Source organism: Aulonocara stuartgranti, assembly GCF_965226115.1.
Source record: "Aulonocara stuartgranti genome assembly, chromosome: 5".
Taxonomy (NCBI): domain Eukaryota; kingdom Metazoa; phylum Chordata; class Actinopteri; order Cichliformes; family Cichlidae; genus Aulonocara; species Aulonocara stuartgranti.
The window spans coordinates 2,702,978-2,723,792 of NC_138943.1; the positions used below are offsets into that span (position 1 = coordinate 2,702,978).

General features: G+C 42.4%; 1 protein-coding gene across 11 annotated transcripts in view; it reads left to right on the forward strand.

The window, feature by feature from the left end:
* The window catches only part of LOC309706823 (dedicator of cytokinesis protein 3-like), a 230,117-nt gene that overhangs the window by 89,237 nt on the left and 120,065 nt on the right, over positions 1-20,815 (forward strand). For all 11 annotated transcript variants that reach the window (XM_082533712.1, XM_082533719.1, XM_082533715.1 and 8 more), the window contains exon 3: positions 707-747. In XM_082533712.1, coding sequence (XP_082389838.1) covers positions 707-747 — 41 coding nt within the window. The remainder of the gene's footprint in view (positions 1-706; positions 748-20,815) is intronic.

Consider the following 20,815-nt stretch of genomic DNA (forward strand, 5'->3'; position numbering starts at 1 on the left):
GCCATCGGACAGAATAACATCGGGCACGGGAGGGTTGGGGGATTTTTTTGTGGTAAAGTTTTTCACGTATTTCTCAGTTATTTTGTAACTGGTTATGCTGGCCATGCAGTTAATGCCCCAGTAACAGTAAAGTTAATGTTATGGCTCTCTATGTGATGATGGCCCACAGGTACTGCCAAGATGGCAGCTGAATAACAAACCTGACTTTTGACTGAATGAGGACTTGAGATTTGCACGATCATTTTCCATCCATACTAAACCTGCAGAATCAAACTACAAGTTTGATTCTTGCTTTTCTTAAAATGTGCATTAACTGGAGGCCAATCTCTTTTATTGTTTTTGTGTGAAACGTTTGGATGTGTATGGGCGAATAGACCCACGTTATGGGCAATAACTACATATTACTACTATGTAATAAGTTCGTATCAAACCATGTGTGTTATGCTGTAGTGCTGAGAACCATAAACTGTTAATGGTGGAATTTCAAGTTTTACCATTACCTTCATTTTTTAGTTAGCTGTATATTTCCATTAAAACAGCTCCTGTAAGACAGAATTTCTTGAACAAAGATCTCTGTGTTGGAAAATGCTGAAGTCAAAGTCACTGCACGTTCCCTCCGGCTGCTGAGTCATGGCCACTTTTCACTCTTCACGATCTCCGTGTTTGTTCATCAGTCTTAGTCACTGCTGTTTGTGTTTTCTTTCAGGATGGTACCGAGGGTTCTCGACGAGGAAGCCAAATGTCAAGGTGAGCCAGGCTGACAGCTTTGGTTGTTCAAAGCTTTTCTCTCAGACCAACTTTTGCTCCTGATTTATTCATTTCTATTTATTTGATCAATGCTGAGAAAATTGCTGTTTATTTAGCTGCTGTCTGTAACTGCATGTGACGCAAACTTATGCAAATAAATACCAGATACATTTTTTCTGTTCATTTCTCCTTTTCAACATTTACTTTTCAGAATTTAAACTTCACTCTGGTAGATCGTGTTAGACACTCTGAAGATATATACTGATGAAGCTAATGTAACAAAATGCATAATTGATGAGAGTAGAGAGGTGAAATTATGGGAAACAAAGAGGTAAAAGTCGTGAGATGCTTTTATGGTTGGCACAGCTGCTGGTAATGTATTGAACTCACGTCTCACTCTCACCAGAACTCATATAGTGTAACGTGGAGATGAAGCCAGCCGCAGTGGTGTGCAGCTGGATAGCGAATGAGCGACTTCTAACTTTCCACAAGTACTCATTTATTTTAAATATCAAAAAAATAAAAGTGCCAGCTCTACTACACGTTACTTGAGAGCACACAGTCTGCGTACATAGGGAAGAATCCATTACAGAGACGCTACACAGTGAAGAAGAACAAAAAGGGCGTGACCTGCCAGTCACGAGTCAAGAGACGCCACCATGTGGTGCTACACTGCATTGCAACAGCAACTGTTATAATAGCCTACACTTGGGTGGGCTGCATAAGTTTTTAAATATCTGATTAAATACACTTGGCTACTCATTTCTTTTCTTAAACATTAAACTATGGAGCCAGAAGCACAAAGCCATCTGTAGTAGATCTGCTAGTAGACTGAACCGTCTCTTACTTTGAAATTTCCGACAGTGCTAACTCCGCCTCTCCAGAAATCTGAGGCATGTTCTTATTCTACCAAGAACTTTTGTTTGCTGATCACCATGGCATCAATCTCTGCTTCTGTCAGGCTTTCCATACAAACCTAATCTAACAACAAACATCTGTTTCACAAAGCAGGCAAGAAGAGTAACTTTGAGCAGCACTTACTATTAGACATGTTTTTCTTTTGAAACACATTTGATTGAAGGATTGTGTCTCATCCTTGGCTGCTGTACTCAGATGTTTAATCTCTAACCTTTGCTCTGACAGAGTGCTACTCTGGCTCTACTTTAAATTATCCTGCTAAAGGTCGCTAATATAACAGCTAGCTGCTGGTTGGACAGACCTTTGCTCATCTGTAGTACCTTCCTGCACTGAGAATATAAAGCCAACATGGCTACGGGACATTTTTTTTAGCTGAAACTTGTAACACCTGGTAGTTGGTTCAGACTGGGGTTGGATCACATTCACACCATAAATGAAGCGCCTCCTCCAAAGGGTCCCGGTGCAGTCCTTTGGGTCTCCCTCGATTACTGTGTTCATATCTGCACACATCAACCACACCGAGGGGGAAAATGGACCAGAGTTCAATTTAAACGGACTAAACACTGCAGGTGGGAAAACACCCGTAGTACTACTTAGTTTAAGTTTCTTTGTGGTAACTTTTAGGTTTCTTCAAATTTTTTGAAAACAAAAATCTAAACTGCTGGCAGGCATTCTTTGAAACAAAGATTGTGTGTCAATATTTTGTCCTATCAATACAAAGTGTTTCTTTCTGATCCAGCATCACATTACAGGAATGTGTTCGTTGCAGCCACAGAGACAGCGTTTTATCAGAACATGTATGAAGACCATGACAGCATGCTGTACGGGGAATTTCACCGCATGTCTGCAGAGAAAGTGATTCAGTGTTTTCACCCATTCATCTCACAAATATCTGACAGAGCAAACTCACCTAATTGACCCTGCTGCCCACACAAGAAGCCTTACAGCTTAAGCTTTATTTGTGCCATTCACTGGTATATACAACTCAAAGCATGCTGTTCTACTTTAAGTCTGTTTACTCGCCTCTCGAGCACTTCTGTAACACAACTGAGCTGCAGCCATGTTCGAAACTCTGAGGAACACCAGAGCTGCTGCTGCTGCTCCAGCTAAAGGCTGTGTTAAGACTCAAGGCAACCACAGACAGATAAACCACACCTGAAAAGCTCTCCTCCTAACAGGTTTGTTTGTCAGAGAGAAGAAGTCACAAACAACTAAGGATCTGGCTGAGATTAAGAAAAACATTTACCCGCATAGATCATTGGGGAAAAGATGTCAGTTTCCAAGTGAGAATAAAGATTTGGCTCTGGAGCGATGGATAAAGGTCAGGAGGTCTGAGTCCAGACTGACCCTGTAGCTGCATCAGCCAAGAAGAGAAGTAGATGAAGTGATGCACCCATCATGCCCAGTTAGTGCCCGTTGTACAAGCCTGTGTGAGTGTTATGATGTGAGGTTGCTTCAGTTGGTCAAGTCCAGGTTCAGGATATCAGCCGACCACCTAAATGCAGCATTTTCTGCTGAACCCCTGAGAATCTGTGGATGTGTTAGTGAAGACTTTTCATCGCGGTCAAACTGTCACATCTGTAAAATTTAACAAAGTTCTGGACAGAAACGAATGTTATGACCTTCTATGAGCTTGTTACATTATTACATTTATGCCAAATGCTCAATGTCATCAAAGCTAAAGGCAGTCCAGTGAAGCGCGTGTGTGTGTGTGTGTGTGTGTGTGTGTGTGTGTGTGTCTTTGCTGTTTTTCATGGCTGGCTTTTTACTGCAACGTGACATTTTGAAGAGCAAGAATTGTTTTCTACCAGAACAAAATCATGTTTTGTTCTGGTAGAGCCACAGATTTATTTTATCTTCCAGAAAAACGTCATCAGTTTCTGTAACATTCAGTCAGTGCTTGTTGCTGGCTCATGTTGAACGAGCAGCTTTCAATATAATGCTGCGTTCATGCTGTTACCTGATTGCTTTGTGAGGTCATTTCTCTGCAAAATGAACGTGAGTCCGTAGAGATTATGTTTCATATGTATCTTTTTGAGGATATCTATTTAAAAATAAAAACAGAATGCAAAGATTTGCAAATCTCCTAAACCTTTAATTTATTCACACAGCACACAGTGGTGGAGTTCTGGGAGATCGATGCTGTCCCAAAATGATCTGCTCCACACTCCGGTTTGTCCCAGTCACACAAAAAGAAATTGGGAGACAGTTTTTTTTGTTTTTTTTACAAAGGTAAAACTCATATGTCAGCTTTTTATTATATTTTGTGGAATGAATTAAGCAGAGTGTTGACTGTTTAATCTAACAGATTTTACTGGAGCTGCTTCCCTGAGCCTGTGATTCACACCAAGAGCTTTGTTTCCATCGCTCTCCCTTTTTAAAATCACCATGTCTGGCTCACATGCTAACAGGCTTGTAGCTTTTTTAGCCGGTTGTGTGTTTGGTCCTGGTCTGTCCATTTCCCCTCCTGTTTCATTCTCGGTCCATAAGAGGCTTTACTGTTTATCTGCTGCCTGCTCTGTGCTGCAGATAGGTGGCATGAAAGAGATCAGCTATTGCTTTGTTCTTTATTTTGTCTTAATGATGAGGCGGTAACAGAAATAAAACAAGCCGACCTTCAGTTTGGATTTCAGGTGGATTTGAATGTCTCAGGAGGGAACTGTGAAAAACAAATCCCACATTTAGTGTCTGCTCTCTGTGTCGTTCAGTAATTTATTGATACGACCTTATTTCTTGTAATACCTCTGGCTGTGTTGTAATGCAGTAATGCACTGAGCAGCGATTTGTCACTTCTAAAATGTAAAGGTGATTTTCACTGAATATCTCATCATGGGGAGTTTGACTTCTGCTACTTGAACCAATACTAATGAACTTAAAATCAGTTTAGATTCATTTAAATATTAAAAAATAGTCTGATTTTTTTAAAACATATTCATTTCACTTTATTTGACTTTCCCATCTCTGTCACAGTTTCCTCTTCTGTACTCGAGTTTCTCTTGCAGAAGAAAAGTTGATCTCTGTGATTTAATAACTGGTTAAACTGCACACAGATTTTTTCCTGCATTCCTCTTTTTATCTCTTCAGGTGCGCCGGAGTTAATCGAGCTGCTGTTTGTGTGAGAGGATGGGAAACTGAAATAAAGTACACTCTCTACCAGCATCACAGCTTTCATATACACCAGGATGCAATTGTTCTCAGCCAAGGTTGAAATGCGATGAGCTGCATTTTCCAACAAATATGAGTCACCGAGGCTCGCTGTTTTCATAACTGCAATTCAGTCAGACAACTCATGTTTGAAATGACTTATTACTGTAGCAGAGTACGTTTGCTTTGACATCTATAAGCTCTCAGCCTATCACATCCTACAAACACGTCGTATAGAAAGTCGGGAGTGATGAGTAAATAATCCTGTACAGGTGGATGTTGGGATGGTGGAGGGAATGAAACGGCAGCAGCAGCACTCAATTGGGGGGGGGGAGAGAGAGAGAGAGCAGCAGTGCAGCTCGAGCTGACTGCAGTCTGTAGCTCCTGAGTTTTGCTTCATTTCAATAACATCCATTTCTTTTTCTTGTGTGACTCACTGGTGACATGAAGCTTGCTAAATAGTGGTAAATGTGATGTTTTAGATATTGGGAAAATATCTTCAAAGTATTTTACAGAGAAACTTCACTGAACTCATCAGAATGAACATTTTAGGAGCATTGATGCTAATGAGTCATTTCACTCATTCTTACTATTGATAAGCAGAGATAAGTGAGATTTCCATGAGAGCGTGTCATAAGTTAACAGTTATGTTATATCTATATAATCCTTCCTTACGGCAGACCAGTCTAGAGTGGGCTGTTGTGTGGTGCTTGATATACGACCGGGCACTGCGCTGTATTTCTGTGATGTCAGTCCCATGATGCTCCCCAGCAGCTGATAAATGAAGCAGAAGGACCGTTCTTCTCTCTGCTGCAGATCTGGCTGTTAAACCACAGAGTGAGGTTTTAAAATCTCAGGTTTTCTTCACAGTGACTGTGTCGCAGTGCTCCGAGGATCCTATCGGTTTGTGGTTCCCCTTAAATAAGTCATACGTAGGGTAAGTTTTAAAAAGCTGTTCTTTAAAAAGCACCTCAGGTGCACATTAAATGTTATGGTTGAATCTGTGAAATAAGCCAGAGTGCCAGTAAAAATCAGGTCTTGTTGAGAGGTCGCATCTCCAGGGAAGCTTTGCCTTGACTTGCCGAGGACCAGTTTGGCTGTGGGCGATGCACCACCATTCAAATCTGTGGGTTGCAGCAAGGGCAATAGGATTCAGCACAGCAGGCATAATAAGAAAGAAAAAGTTGAAGCTCAGGCTTCCTCATGCAAATGTCAGTGATCTAGGGAGGCCTGCAGTAGAGCGCTGCTTATCAAAGACAGCTCGTCTCCAACCTGCATCTTTACACCGACTCTTAGTTTGGCTGCCACTGAAGCCAGGAAGAGCAAAATGGAATAAAACAGACGTGTCAGGATCCAGAACCCTGTTCTTTTAAATATTTGTTCATGTTTTTACTCAAACTCTGATGAATCGGAAGCTCCTGTAAAAGTATTTGATTTGACCTGTCATTCATAGCTAATCTGCAGACATGGTAGGTTAGCTGAACGGCTAACAGATTAGGTGCTTTGCAGCCCACCTCCACCACAGCTCCTTCCTTTCTTGCTGGGCGTAGTCGTAGCTGATGGCTGCTCCATCCTGCACGGAGCCCATGCTGCTGCTTTCCCACAACAGAACCAAACTAGCAGATGTTTCTGTTAACTGACGTGTGAATGCACTGCTAATGTTAAACAGCAGACATACTGCAGATGCATACGTTTGCATGTATGCATGTTTTTCAGTTATCAGACATCCAAAATGCTGCAGCAGACCACTCACAGCCTTACGCACATATTTGTTTATTACTTGCAATTAAACTGAGTGAAACGTAATATTCAGCGGCGCTGCCTTTAGCATGTTTGCAGCTTTTGTAGTGTACAGACTCCTTCAGTCAGTCAGAGTAGAAATGGGTGTCATGCTTAGTTAAACCTGAACCTCTGGCCTCTGGTTATGTCATCCTTGTGGTAGAAGAGTAGGTAGCTGGAGAAGAAGAAGTGATGGCACATTTGAGCAAACACTAGAAGTGAGAGAAAACATCCAGAGACAGCCTGTGGGCAGTCTAAGCAAGAAAGTTGGATTTTATATAACCTCAGTGTGGACAACTCCACACACATAAGTTAAAGATGATGGCTGTGCTGCGATTTAAGAGTAATTCGCTTTTTCTTACTTTTCTCTCTCACACACTGCTTCTGTCTGAGTGCAGCAGCTCAGACAGAAGCAGTGAAGAGCAAGGCCTCCCACTGTGATGCAGTAGTGTCCAGAGATTGTTCTGGGTGCTGGAAACAAATAAAAAGTTATTAAATGTGAGGAAGTTGCTACAATGGCAACATTAGATGAACTGAAGCCTGATGGTCACTGCTGTGAGTCTGAGCGATGTCAGACACAGTGATTGTATCAAAACAATAAAACCCATCAACTACGAAGTATTTGAATATTTCTGTACGCGTCTACTGAGAAACAGAAGCAGTTACAACGTTGCAGTCGTTGCCATCTGAGGTGCCGATTAGTCTGACTAAAAAACTGTCCGATGCACCTGAACAAGCCCCGCCCTTCAACCCAAAGCATCCACTCCCACCATCCCACTGCCAGACACTACAGATGGGTTTACACATTTTTGGGTGACACAATAGTGACTTACACTGGAATTTGGTTGATAGTTTGTCTGCTTTGATTGTAGTTAAACGCTACCAGTAGTAAAAGCTTTGGTTGTGTTAACAGTGTATGGAAAGTGTGTGGAAATTCATTATGTGTGAGTTTAGTGCAAATCTGTGTGACACGAGCTCAAAGAGCCAACGTGTGATTGAGCCCACTCGCGTGCATTCCCACCTTTGCGTGCCTTGTTGTGCTGTGTGATGGTTTCTGTGTGTGTGCACCGTCTCGTGTGTTTTCGCTCTCTCTCTCCCAGCAGAGAGGCATCAGCCCAATCCTGTTAGTTCCACTCTAATCACCTGGTTTCTCCACAATGGGCTTGCTGGTTGAAACGAATCGCTGTGTCTCCCGGAGGAAATGCCTTCCTGCTCAGAGTCTGCTCTAATTCAGCTGCACTGTAAAAACTTCACACGCTGAGGTTCATCAGCGTTCAGATTACCGCAGCCGTCGGGGCCACAGAGAGGGCAGCTCGCACTCAGTGAAAGCAGCGTTTCTCAAAGCTCTGATCTGAGAGCTGCTGTGGATCGCTCTTTGTAAAAAATGTCTGATTTTCTTTTATTTGTTGGCAACAGAGAAGGGCAGTAACGTGTTACTTGTAACGCATTACTGTAATCTGATTACTTTTTAAAAGTAACAAGTAAAGTAAGGGATTACTATTGCAAAAACGGTATTTAGATTACCGTTACTTTCACGCAGGAATGCTGCGTTACTGCGTTACTAAAACCATGATTTTTTTTGCGAGAATGTCTCACGACAGTGACGTAAGCGAGTGCGACGTTCGTGACAACAGCTGTGTGCAGATCAACAAAGGATAATATATGGAGTGCGGGAGAGAGTGTGAGCGTGCAGCGTTTAAAGCGTGGAAGTACTGACCTTACTTTGAGTTTGATTCCATAAAAAGTGACACAAACATTAGTGTCCGCTGTGCGTGGGAAGAAAACTTCTTTTTACAGCGAAAAAACCCCTAAACTTCCAACAAGCACCGAGTAGCTACGACGTAATGGGAAACTCACAGAGAAACTCGCGGATTCTTCCACTGACCGCGGCACACCTGCACCAGGGTAACCCTCCGCCTGCTTTACAGGTGAAAATAGAGCAACAGGACCGCTGAGTCTTTGACTTTATTTATTTTCTGCTGTGTTTTACTTGCATCTATTTGAAAGACTGAGTGTAAAAATATTTTATTTTATGAGCTGGAATGTGCAGAAAATAGCTTTAAATGTTAAACTAATTTCTTCCAGTCAGAGAATGTTGCATATAATTAAATCTTTGCTTGATGCATAAAGTTAAAAGATTAAAACTAATAAAACAAGTTTTAAAAAGAGACTTTTCCATTTGATTACATTTTGTATGATGATTATGTAGAAAAAGTAGAATTGGGCTGAAAGATCTATCGCTTTATCACCTCTTCAGGTTGTAAATCGTGTTTTTAAAAAGTAACTAAGTAACTAAGTAATTAATTACTTTTGAAAATAAGTAATCAGTAAAGTAACGAGATTACTTTTTGGGGGACTTAATTAGTAATTAGTTACTGATTACTTTTTTCAAGTAACTTGACCAACACTGGTTGGCAATATGTTTAAATCTGCAGTATTTTAATCTAACAGAGATGTTGTTGGAAATTTAGTCTTTCTGTTGCTAAATTATTACAGTTTGGTGTATATGTTTTTGGACAATGACACTTTTCTTCCTCACTTTGCCTCTGAACACCACTGCAGGGGATTTCAGTCCAAATTCAGTCCCAACTTTCAGCTTTAATTCAAGGAGGGTTACAAAAGTACTGAATTCACCATTTAGGAATTACTGTACACCTGAGTCCCTCACACTCAGGACTCATTGATATGTGTCTGTGTGTGAGGGTGTATTCAGGGACCAATAATTGGAAGTTTACTGTACTTGTGGGGACCAAAACCCGTCCCCATGAGTTTGAAGCCATTTTTGAGACTCAAAATGTGGTTTTAGTGTCAGGGTTACAGTTAGGTTATGGTTAGGTTTAGGGTCAGGGGCTGGAGAAAGCATTCTGTCAATAAGATGTTGATATGAAATGATATGATGATATGAAAACACAGCGAGTGTGTGTGTGTCCGGTCACCCTTCACAGCAGAGATTAAAGCAATCAAGATAGAGTTTCAGGGAAAAAAGAACCCAAACACACACTGACAGTGGGAGAGGCTTCTGGGCCTGCGCTCGCTGTGCATCAGTCTGGTCATGAATTTAAAAACAGCTCAGTTTGACTCTCTGCTCTCATGTTCTGCCCTCTGCTGCTCTCTGCAACAATCCAAAACGTGTCAATGAGGACAGTCGCGGTCATTGTACACTCTCATCTTCAAAATGTTGGTGAGCTTTGGAGCTTGTTTGGTTCGTCAGCATCCACTTCAAAGAGTGACAGCACTCTGTGTGCCAGACAAACATTTTAAATAAATCATATACAAATATATTTATAATATTCTTTAAGAAGTCTGAGCTGTGCTTGATATCTCCGATGCTTCTATACTCTGCTTTCAAGGCACACAGTTTAAAATAAATACATTTATGCATTTTTAATGCTGACAGCATTTTGACTTCTTTGGTTTTACACAGATTATCTCTTCAGTATGTGCAAGATTAAATATGATTCATAATTTGGAGATTTTTCAGTCAGCCAGTAGTTATTAGCATCAGTGCTCATCACAGTAAAAGTCACGGAAAGTGAAAAAGGATCCATAATATTAAAAACAAGAACTTCTGTAAATGTAATTCAGCCACACTTCAGTTCAGATACGATTCAAACATCAAGCAAAAGGAACAGAAAATCTAAACAGACTGCTCAGTCCATCAGAGGCATGATGGGAAACAGAGGCCGTCACTGCAGCCTGCACTTATTACACTACAGGACTGCTGAGTGAACCTGATGCAGTTTGTAACGTCTCACATGTCACGTGATCTTTTTGTCATACCAAACATGTAAAATATCACGGGAAGTTCTGTCAGTGTGGAAAAATGCAGTGACACCGCTGTCTTTAATATTTCTGTGATCTTTACACCACAGTGTTTTACACTGTATGCAGCAGGTGGGAACTCTGTGGGCCTCTGTGGATTTAGCTGACCTTTAATCTTCAGAGCATTAGGCCAGAGTTACTGAGCAGCTGCAGGATAAAAAACAGAGAGAAGAGGGAGATGCAGAGCTCCTCGCTGCAGCCGAAATCAGCAGACATAGAAGGATTCTCAGTGCGGGGAGATTACACCTGGCACAGTCCAAATATATATGCTCCTTCACTGTCTGGAGCTGCTGCTGGTCTCTGCTTGTGTTAGAGAGAAACAGTCAGAGTCATCTTTCAAGTGAAGTCAGAAAAACAACGAGAAACTGTGTCTGTGAACTCAGGACACATCTTTGTCCAGATGTTGACATTTGACCTGGTTTAAAAACCAAAGAATCTCAGGCTGGTGCTCACATTCATATTCAGTCACTCCTTTCAGCTTAATAAATTATTAAATTGACCTAAATTAAACCGTTTTTAAGGTCATCAAACTTTCCCTATTGGAAAAGTTTCATTGTGATGCTTTTAAATCGAGGGAAGAAGATTAAACATTAAATATCAGTAAAACACGTTGCACATCTTGCTCTCTCGTTCCTGCCACATGCATGATCATTTTCTGTCCTTTGTATCTCTGATAACTCTGAGCAAAGATGATGGCAGATGTTTTGGACTCAGTCACTCGTCATGATTGTTTCTCTCTGAGAGAGCGAAGTCGTTGCACACAGCGAGTCCTGAAAGTTTAAGGGTTCGGCTTTGTTGAAGCTTCATTGTCACGTGTTAAGTTCAAGAGTGCAGCGCACTGAAGACTGAACACACAGGCTGGCCCAGCACATCGTCCTCAACTACATCAGTTAGCATGGTTCAGCGGGAGACGCAGGAACAAGGAAGTGAACAGTCTTCATTTTTTTTTATTAAATAGAAGTTGAAGCCAAAAATCCAGGAAAAAAAGCTATTAAATGCATTTTTTAAAAACAGCACCACAGCATGATGTGGACTCCAAAACAGTTGGGACAGGCGCAGAGATGCAGCACCGACAACAGCTCAGCCAGCAGGAAAACGCTGCTTTGGGAATTTATGCGCCTCGGAGCTGATCCCAGAGGCAGAGGGTGCCAGCTTTATTCGGCTTGTACGATTGGTACAAAATTAAGTCATAAATGTTGATGGAGCTGTTTTTATGACTGCACCAGTGCGAGCTGTTTCTGCTTTAATTCCTCTGTATCTCACTTCATACCGTAAAATGTGACATGGCAGCATTCGCCCTTATGAGAACAAACATAAAATTCCACTTTTCCTAAAATGAAATTTGCAAAGGAGGCAATGACACACAGGATTATCCGCCGTAAAAGCCCATCGTTTCACTAGCTGGGATCACATCCACGATGGGCGATGAGGGACGAGGAAGTGTGAAATGGTGCTGCGGTTTGGGGAAGCTCCCGGGCCAGCAGATCCTCATGTACTAACGAGAAATGAATGAAGGAAAGGAAAAGAGGAGAAGAGAAGAGAGGGGAAATGATCGGGAAGGGTGGGGCATGAAAATGAGAACAGCAGGTATTGGTGGAGGGGGGCTTTTATAGCTTGAGGCCGGCGGGGGCGTGAAGGAGGAGTGGTCCGCTCCTGAAATTCAGATGATATCTCCACACAGTGACGTCTGCCGGTGTGTGATTTCATAAAGGTTAAATGCAGTAAATGACTGTGCCAACGTGGCAAACTGCTCCTTACAACATATAGTCATATTTAGATTTAGCTGCAAAGATCTAATGAAGTGAGAGAAAAATATAAAGCAGCTGCTGTATACTGATGCAGTTTAAATCCTGCCTGCTGTGAAGGGATTCACTTAAAATGCATTATTTACTTTTTAGTTTAGCAGGTTGACTCGCCCGCGTAGTCTCAGATGGATTTTTCCACCAAAATACCAACAGCTTTGTGCCTCTTCATTTGAACCAACCTTGCACCTGTTTGGACTTCTCCTCCCAGCGCTGCACCCTGCCCTTCGTGCTGGGCACCAAAATACCACGCAGATGCTTAAGGCGGATTTCAAGGTCAGGAAAATATCAAACGGTCAGAGCTGTCTTTGCCAGCTCGCTGCACTGCAACAAAAACGGGCCCTGAAGCTGCAGCACCAACAACACTCCACACTCTCTGTGGAAGCCTGTGTTTACACCGGTACCTGTGAACGTGTAATCATCCAGTCGACGAACGTAAGACGAACCTGGTGTTATCCAATGACGATATCACAGGAGAGATGTAGAGTGTGAATAAATGAGCGCTCGGGCTGAGGGCGAGGCGAGCTGTTCCTCTTTCGTTACAGATGTGATGTTTTCTAATCAGCTTTGGTTTGTAGTTGATTGATCACACTGGGCCAGTTAATGTAATTTGCCCAGTGAATAGAAACAATCCTTGAAGAGCTCGTCTGAGTCAGAGTGGGCTGAGAGAAACATTGCCTGGAGACGTTTCAGTCAAAACGCAGCGACTCCAACTGAAATGTGATGAAAAGCAGCAGGAAGGTGGAAAACTGATGTGTTTGTTTATTGTCACTCAGACCTTGTGCTTCTTTTGGACTTTGCTGTCAGGTGACATAACCGCCAAGTAAAACTAGATGCGACCGTCTTCCTAAAATATCAACCGCGAGTCGGAATTTGAATCCAATCAGGACGACCTGCACGGTTTAAACAGTCTTACATAAAGAGAGAGAGAGCGAGAAACCTTTGTCTGCTCTCACCTTCCTGAAGCTCGTCGCACCAACTCGCTGCAGTGGAAATCTCTCCTCCTCAGAATATTTAGAAAGACATTCATTGTTCAAGAATCAAGTAACAACAATGGCGGTAGATGTACAGTTCTGCAATTGTGATGTAATCACTGTTATTTTATCATCCGAGCCTATCAGAGCTGCTGTGTGAAATTATAGACCAGCGTGCTTTATGATGCTGCACGGAGCTCAGTGTGGGAATTGCACCATCCTCCTTTTTTTCTCTTTTCCTCTTGGGATCTTGAAAAGGGGCCTGATGCAACACAGGGGCTCATAATAGGACTGAATATATGGGTGTGTTAGGGTTAAGTTTAGAAGATAAACTCGCTCAGGACAATAGAGGAGGCAGGAGAGTGAATCACAGCTGCAGAGTCTTTTCTAGCTTTCAGATTGTTGCAGAAATGACTGGAAGACAATGAAACGCGGATTATCCGAAGCTCATCGGCAGGTGTGATAAGAATGAAACAAAAGAGACTGTAATTGGTGTACAGCAGCAGAGCAGTGAGCTGGAAACAAAAGACAGAGAGTGTGTCCTGTATGATGGCACGAAAAGAACGAGGAAGAGAAAAATGTCCAAGAGAGCAAAGGACCGGCTGAGATGAAGCAAAAAGAAGGATCTTAAAAAGTATTTTAACCGTGTAAAAACATTTCCTGTGCAACTGATGATCCAGGAGCATCGTCTCACCCACTGATGCTAAGAGGCCGTGTTGAGATGAGTGTGCTAAATGAGCTAAAAAGTTGAAACCGGTACATTAAGAATGCTACAGAGTGCTAATGTTTTCAGCTCCGACATGAACTTTTGCAGCGCTTCGTAGCGGCGCGCTCGGCTGACTGCGGTGCAAGTTCACAGGTGCTTCAAACTCAATATGTCGACTTTTAAAGTGTTTTATTAATATATGTTCACCACCCACTGCTCAGTTTGCACGGAGCAGTAAGGACTTTCTTTCGCTTCATGCTGCACTCATTCCTTTCACACTGAGTGCTTCAACCGCTGAACTACGAGTGTCTTCACGAGTGTCTCTCACATGTAGCTCTGACTTGTAGAAGCTCTTTCAGTGGGTGTTGTGTGCAGACTCTCAGATATCTGAGCTCATTTCAGGCTCTGTGGCTTCTTAAACCCATCAACACTGAGAGTAAATGTAACCTGATTAATGTGGAATATTTCAGCCTTCCTTTTAGTTACACTGAGTGAAGTTAATATATTTTGGAAATATTTTAATTTAGTATCAAGAGCTTTTTGACACGGAGAGCTAAAGCTTGGCATGTTTGTAAGAAAGAATATATATAAATATAACCTTAATAACCCAAACTGCATCGCCTTATATTATCATGTTGTTCTTATATGTCTCTGTGCTTGGACACAAACAGGGTCTGCAGTTTTCTTTGGTAGATATTTTGGGACCTTTGGTCTAACCGATGAAGCGCATTTTAATCACATTACAGTTATGCACAAATTGATGACGACATCATAATCAGACAGACCTACAGAAAGTCTGAAGAAATAAAAAACTGAAAAAAGAAACCTCATAAAAACAGTTTTCTGGTAAAAACACCTGAAACTGTAAATGTCAAACAGCTGTGAAGGCTGAAGTTTAGCTTCAGATAAACTTCAGCTGAGCCGGGCTGCTGCGTCATCATCAGGTGACGAGGAAGAGGCCCGACATGTCTGCCACCTCAGGATCAACCCTGAAAACAACGGTCAAAATTAAACTGTAACAATTTAACAGTCAGTAAAGTTTGTTCTCCGTGGTGTCGTAAAGTTACAATTTTGAAATGTCGGGAAGGACGAGCTTTACTTGTTTATGTCACGGCGGGAAACACAGATGTATTTATGGAACAGACCCAAACGCAGAGACAGGAGAAACCAACGAAGGTTTAACAATAAGTGAACCTTTATTGTGGCCGATACAAAAAACTGAAGAACAAGGTGAAGTGAAACAAGGGCGAAACTAAACTGAAACCTAAACTGGATAAAACTCTGACTATGAAGACAAGACCCTGTACGACCACAACAGACGACCCGACCAGGAACAGACGGACACAGAGGACTCAAATACACAGGAGGGGAAGCAGGGAAGTGGAAACACCTGGAGACACAAATGAACGTGAAGCCACAGGAGCGATGGAGACGCGAGCTGTGCGATTCTAATCTCACATAAAATGTTAGAGACTGTGTGAGAGTCAGAGTTATGATGACACAACAGACTGACCATGACTAAGATTACAACTACAATACAGAAAGTCTGTGATAGTCAGTACATTACAAGTTAATTAATTATCAGGATAATTAATTAATTATCTTTTATTTATACAAATATCTGATTAGAACATACAGAAAAAAGCCGAGAACAGCTCTCCATGCTATCCTCCATTTTCCTCCTACAGGTTTTACTTGTGTGTGATTTAAGAAGGACCAACATTAAGAGTGTTAAGGCAGCGACGTTAGTGAATGAAACTGGTGATTCATCACTTTCTAACAGCTTGGCTGGAGCGTAGACACCAATATAGTGTGTTTCCATACTGCTGCGTCTCCACCTTCAGAGGTGAGCTGACCCTGAATGATCTTCACCTCTGACAGCTCCTTTGGCACAAATTGAAATTCCATTTATAAAGTCTGATTGTAGTAAAGACGTGTTGAACAGTTCGTCTGTTCCTCAGGTTGTCTCAGGATATTTTCACTCAATTTTCCTTAATGCGGACGCCACAAAGTAATCTCATCTCAGGCAGAGATGATGCGTCAGCATCTTTTTTGGGTGGGAAGCGAGGAAGAGGAGAGGGAGCTGCCTGCTTCCACACCTGCAGAATTAAAACATTTATGACCCAGAGCGCTTTCACCGCTGGTCAGCAGCACAGTTACAAAGACCATCAATTATTTAGTCTGGAGGGATAATGTTAGGCCCAGACTGTTTTATTAAGAGCAAACATCAGCAGAGGTCACTGCTGGGTACGGTCCGGGAGTTTGTACCAGTCTGTGCATTTGCTCCAACTCTTTTCAGCCTATGGATGTGTTAGTTTTAGTTTGGTGTAAAGTTGCTCATCCTTTGAGAAGCAACCTTTGATTAAAAGTTTTACAAGTCTGCTGTTTGTTGTTAGAAGTTTGCACCCCGAGGAGAACGAATGAGACTTTTCTTTGTGTGCTCTTTAAAGTTTGCACAGAAATATGGAAACAGAGCAGAAGTTTCTGGCACAACCAAGAGAATAAGGTCAGAAACATCTTTCAGTCTTTGTTGTTTTCTTGTTTTGTCCTGGACAGCATCCGGACAAAAGGTTTCGAGCTTCCATGATCCCAACTGTCTTGCAACTCTTCTGCAGCTTTTCTGAAGGTCTTGCAAAGTTTTTCTTTGGACGTTGGCTGTTTTTCACTCATTTCTTTGTACCTGATCATTTTCAGAGGGATGCTTGTTTGAGTTTGTTCAGCCTCATCACCGAACCGATGATGTGTCTACACATAACAGGCAGTTTTAAATTGTATCTTTAGGCACGTTGTTACCATCAGCCGGTCACAAAAACATCATTTGTTCTAATTTCTTTGTTTGAATCTGTTAAAAATACTAAAGATTACACAGTTTGACATAAAATAATGTTTTTGCACTAACCAGGTGATTCCCAAAGAGCTGTTAGTTAACTGGGCACATCTCTGCATGCTGTGCAGCGGCTGCTTAAAACAATCTGAGGAAACTGGACAAGTGGTGGCATGTCAGGCCTAAAAACAGGACCTGAGACATGCATCTGGACCTTCAGCTGATCCCTCTGCTGTTCACTCAAAAGAAGTGGTCTCACTGGAAGCCAAGCTCGAGGGAGAGAAAGAGGCCTACCTTCAAATCGTTTAGATGTAGAGAGGATATTACTTTCTAGCTCCTCTAGTCCACACAGCGTTTCAGTCGCTCACTTTAAACACATACACGGCTTAACAAGAGCATCCGTCAGTGTTCTGAGCAGAGAGCACGAAGGAGGTCCAAACTGTTTTACAATGAAAGTCTGAGAAGTCAGGCTGTCCATTAGGAAACGAGGATCGAGTGTTGTAGATGGCGAGATGCTGAATAATTTACAGCAGCAGTAAAAAGAAAAACCCATATTAAACTTTAGAGACACGACTGACTTCTGGTTCCCGTCTCTCTGACTTTATTTAAGCTTGATGTCTGCAGTCTCTGCTGTTTCCGACCTCGTGCAGACCTCGTTTCAGTTCAGAAGCACACGAAGAAACATGGAACTATAAATGTTTTGTGCACCTTTTTCTCATTTGTAAGAAGCTTTAAACGTGCTTTTCTTTAGTGGAGTAAATTTGTGTTAGCAGAAAGTTACAGTTTTTCTTGCCAAGTTAAAAAAAGAAGGGCTAAATCACACTGCTGTGAACCAGCTAAACTTTATGACACGAACGCTCACATGAGCTCTTTTTAAATCGTCAGTGAGATGGAAGCACTTGAGCAAGGCTAAATCATATATAAGTAACAAACCATGAAATTAAATGTGTCACATCCAAGTTATTTTTCACGCAGAACGTCTTGAGCTGCCTCGTAAATAAGCCTCGTTGTACACGCTTGTATAAATGGGGATATAAGCCAACATTGTTTGCATAAACATGCACATTTACACACAATTGCACACACAAATATGGACAATAGAGCACCGTGGTGCTTGTGCTGTTTAGGATAATCAACCATTATTTGTATTTGCTCGGATTTGTCTCCTGGACATCAGTGCGAAGCACAGAATTGGCTCCTGTGTGGCTGAGCAGTAAATATCTGTGAAGGAAGGTGATCATGTCTGATGTCTGCGCAGCCGTCCGCTGTTTCCCTTTCTTTTAGTTTCTTATACCTGATGTTTCAGATTCCTCGTGTCCTATTGGCCTCTGGAAGGCACTCAGAGCACGGGTTAACGCGAGGTGACGTACAGTATTTGGGCCGGAGGCGTGCTGTTATTTTTGAGAGGATGACATTTTTCCTGCAGCCTTGCTCGCCGTCCTTGCGTTCCCCCTGTTGCTCGTCTCTGTGCCTCCGTTTCCTTATTATCCTCTCGTCTCCCTCACTGATCGTCTGTCTTTGCATTCTCTTATTTTTAACGCTTCTCGTCTCGTCTGTCTCTTTTTCTTTCTGTCTCTGTAACAAGATGACCTTTTTAAGTGGACCGGTGCTTCAGCGCCATCAGCTAAATTAAGGACAACACTTTGACACTGGGCCACACACACACACACACACACACACACACACACACACACACACACACACACACACACAGAAAACCTTGTTGCTGTCTCTGCCTAGTTAGCTGTGACAGTGAATGGCTGTTAACAGGTCAGTGCCTTCAGAACACCTCAGGTTCTCCTCTGATGATACCGAGCTCGAAGGCCTCGTGTGAGTCCGTGTGTGCACGTGTGCTTCATCCTTCTTGATGCATGTCTGGTGTTTCCATCCCGCTGGTTTACTGTCACATCAAAGTGGGGCACAAACAGAGGAGTTTTCGGTTTAGCATCATGAGCGTTGTGTGAAGGTGAGACAGCGAACAGAGAGCGAGCGCTGACCTCAGCACAGGTGATGAAATGCTGCTGACGCTGGCAGAGGTCCACATCTGAGCGGGTTCAGTCAATCGCTGTCACATTTTCTCCTTTATTACAAAGGATTTATTACATCAGGTTTCACATATAAACACACAAAGCAAAGCTTGAAAACAGCACAAAGACACTTTAGAGCAACACAAACTGAAATCAGCTGACTTTACCGTCAAGACGCAGAAAGAAATAATTATTTTTCTTTCTATCCGCCCGGCATGGAGGTAACTGAAGAACCTCTGTAATGACATAATTGTAGCTGTAATCTGATTACTGCATTCAGTACAGTAACACAGTATATATGACAGGAAATAAGGAAAACCTGAGCAGGTCTACTGTAACTCATGTTCAAATACAGAATGTGCAATACTTGTGTAAATGTTATCCAAAGGTTAAAGCGATGAATCACCTTAAACAGCGCGGTGCTGTGGCTTTTAAATGAGCAGCGGCGGAGCAGAGCTGTGAGGCGGTGCGACTGTGAAGAGCACATTTAGTGTTTATGGCCCTGGGCAGACAGGTAATTGAGCGAGTCCCGGGAGGCCGGACCAGCACCTCTGACCTGCTCCTGTCACATGCATGGCTGCCAACAGTTACTCTATTCGTCTACAGCCCTGTTATTCTCATTTCTTCCTGATTTTATAGGTTTCTCTCCCTCTCTCTCTGTAACACCGTCAGAAACATATTTAGACTTGAATCTGGTCCGCCGTGTTTTTCTATGTGATATTTGACCTAAAAGGTCTTTTGACAGCTGTAGCAGAATCCATCTCTGTTGAAAGAACAAGCAGCTAAAGTGCTAGCTAAGAGACAGCAGGGTTATTATGCATGATAGCAGAGGGCTGCTTTCTTTCCCGACTGCCGGAAGCCTCATTTTCTGAGTGCACATAAGGCACAGACCTGCACACACACAGGAGCTGACATCTTGGCTTCTACGCTAATACCTAACATAGATTTTCTGCATCAGCATGCAGGCTGGCGGACAAGGGAAGAAGTGCATAAACAGGATACAAACCCACATGCATATATACATGTACACCAGGATGCTTAAGAACAAAACAGCCAAACACAAACTGGCACGAACACTTCCATTCCTCAGATAGACTCTGCTCTTCTTCTTCTCTGCTCTTTCCCCATTAAAACATGTAGCTGAATATGAATGAAATCCCCACAGTGTGAAGCCTTCCCTCAGTAGACTGCTGCAGCTCCAGCCACACTTTGTAAATTAAACAGTTTTTTTACACACTTGCAATTTACATAAAAATGTTCCCCAGTCACTGGAGATATAAAGATTTTGTGACACAAAATACCTCATTACTTCCACATTTGCAGAAGAATAGGAGAATACTGTAAGCAGCATTTCGAGCTTGTAAAACTAAAATGGGGGAGCCTCGAGCGTCCACAGCAGCTACCTTTCAAAGAGACGGCACCGCCGCTGCAAAAAGTGAAGCTTACTTGTACACTTGAAAAATGAAGGCACCCGCAGACTAAAGCTGGAAATCGGCATCATATATGTTACCCTGCGACTGCGCTGCAGCATAGGCAGCGGGTTTGTCGTGGTCTTGATGAAGACAGAAGATGAATCTGAGGCTACTGAAGATGAAGAATGAGTTTTTATACAAATCAGATTCTGTATTCTGACAATGCAAAGCTGCAAGGTGCAAAGCGATGCACCAGATTTCCAACACTGGCTTCACACTGGTGCTGTAGCAAACCAGCCTGAAATACTAGAGGACAACAGTCCTTTATTGAAGAGGTTCTGTTTTGCTTTACTCACTCATTAGATTTACTGGAGGTGCCAAAACTACTTGGTCAGTCTAGGAAGAAGCTGTGGTTCAGGTTGAAAAAGCAGAAATGTTGCTGGAGGATAGGCCTGTATATCTGTTATGCCTGTTTCATGCAACTGCGTCAGATTAAGCAACTATACAGATATAGTTTCTTTCCATACCTACGCAGCTACAGCAGCAACAATAACTCCATCACTGACAGTCAACTGAGTTAGTGATGGAACTGAACCAAGAACCAGCGTGCACGTCACTATGCTCCAGAACAGCATGGTTTCCATCCAATAGGCCAACCTT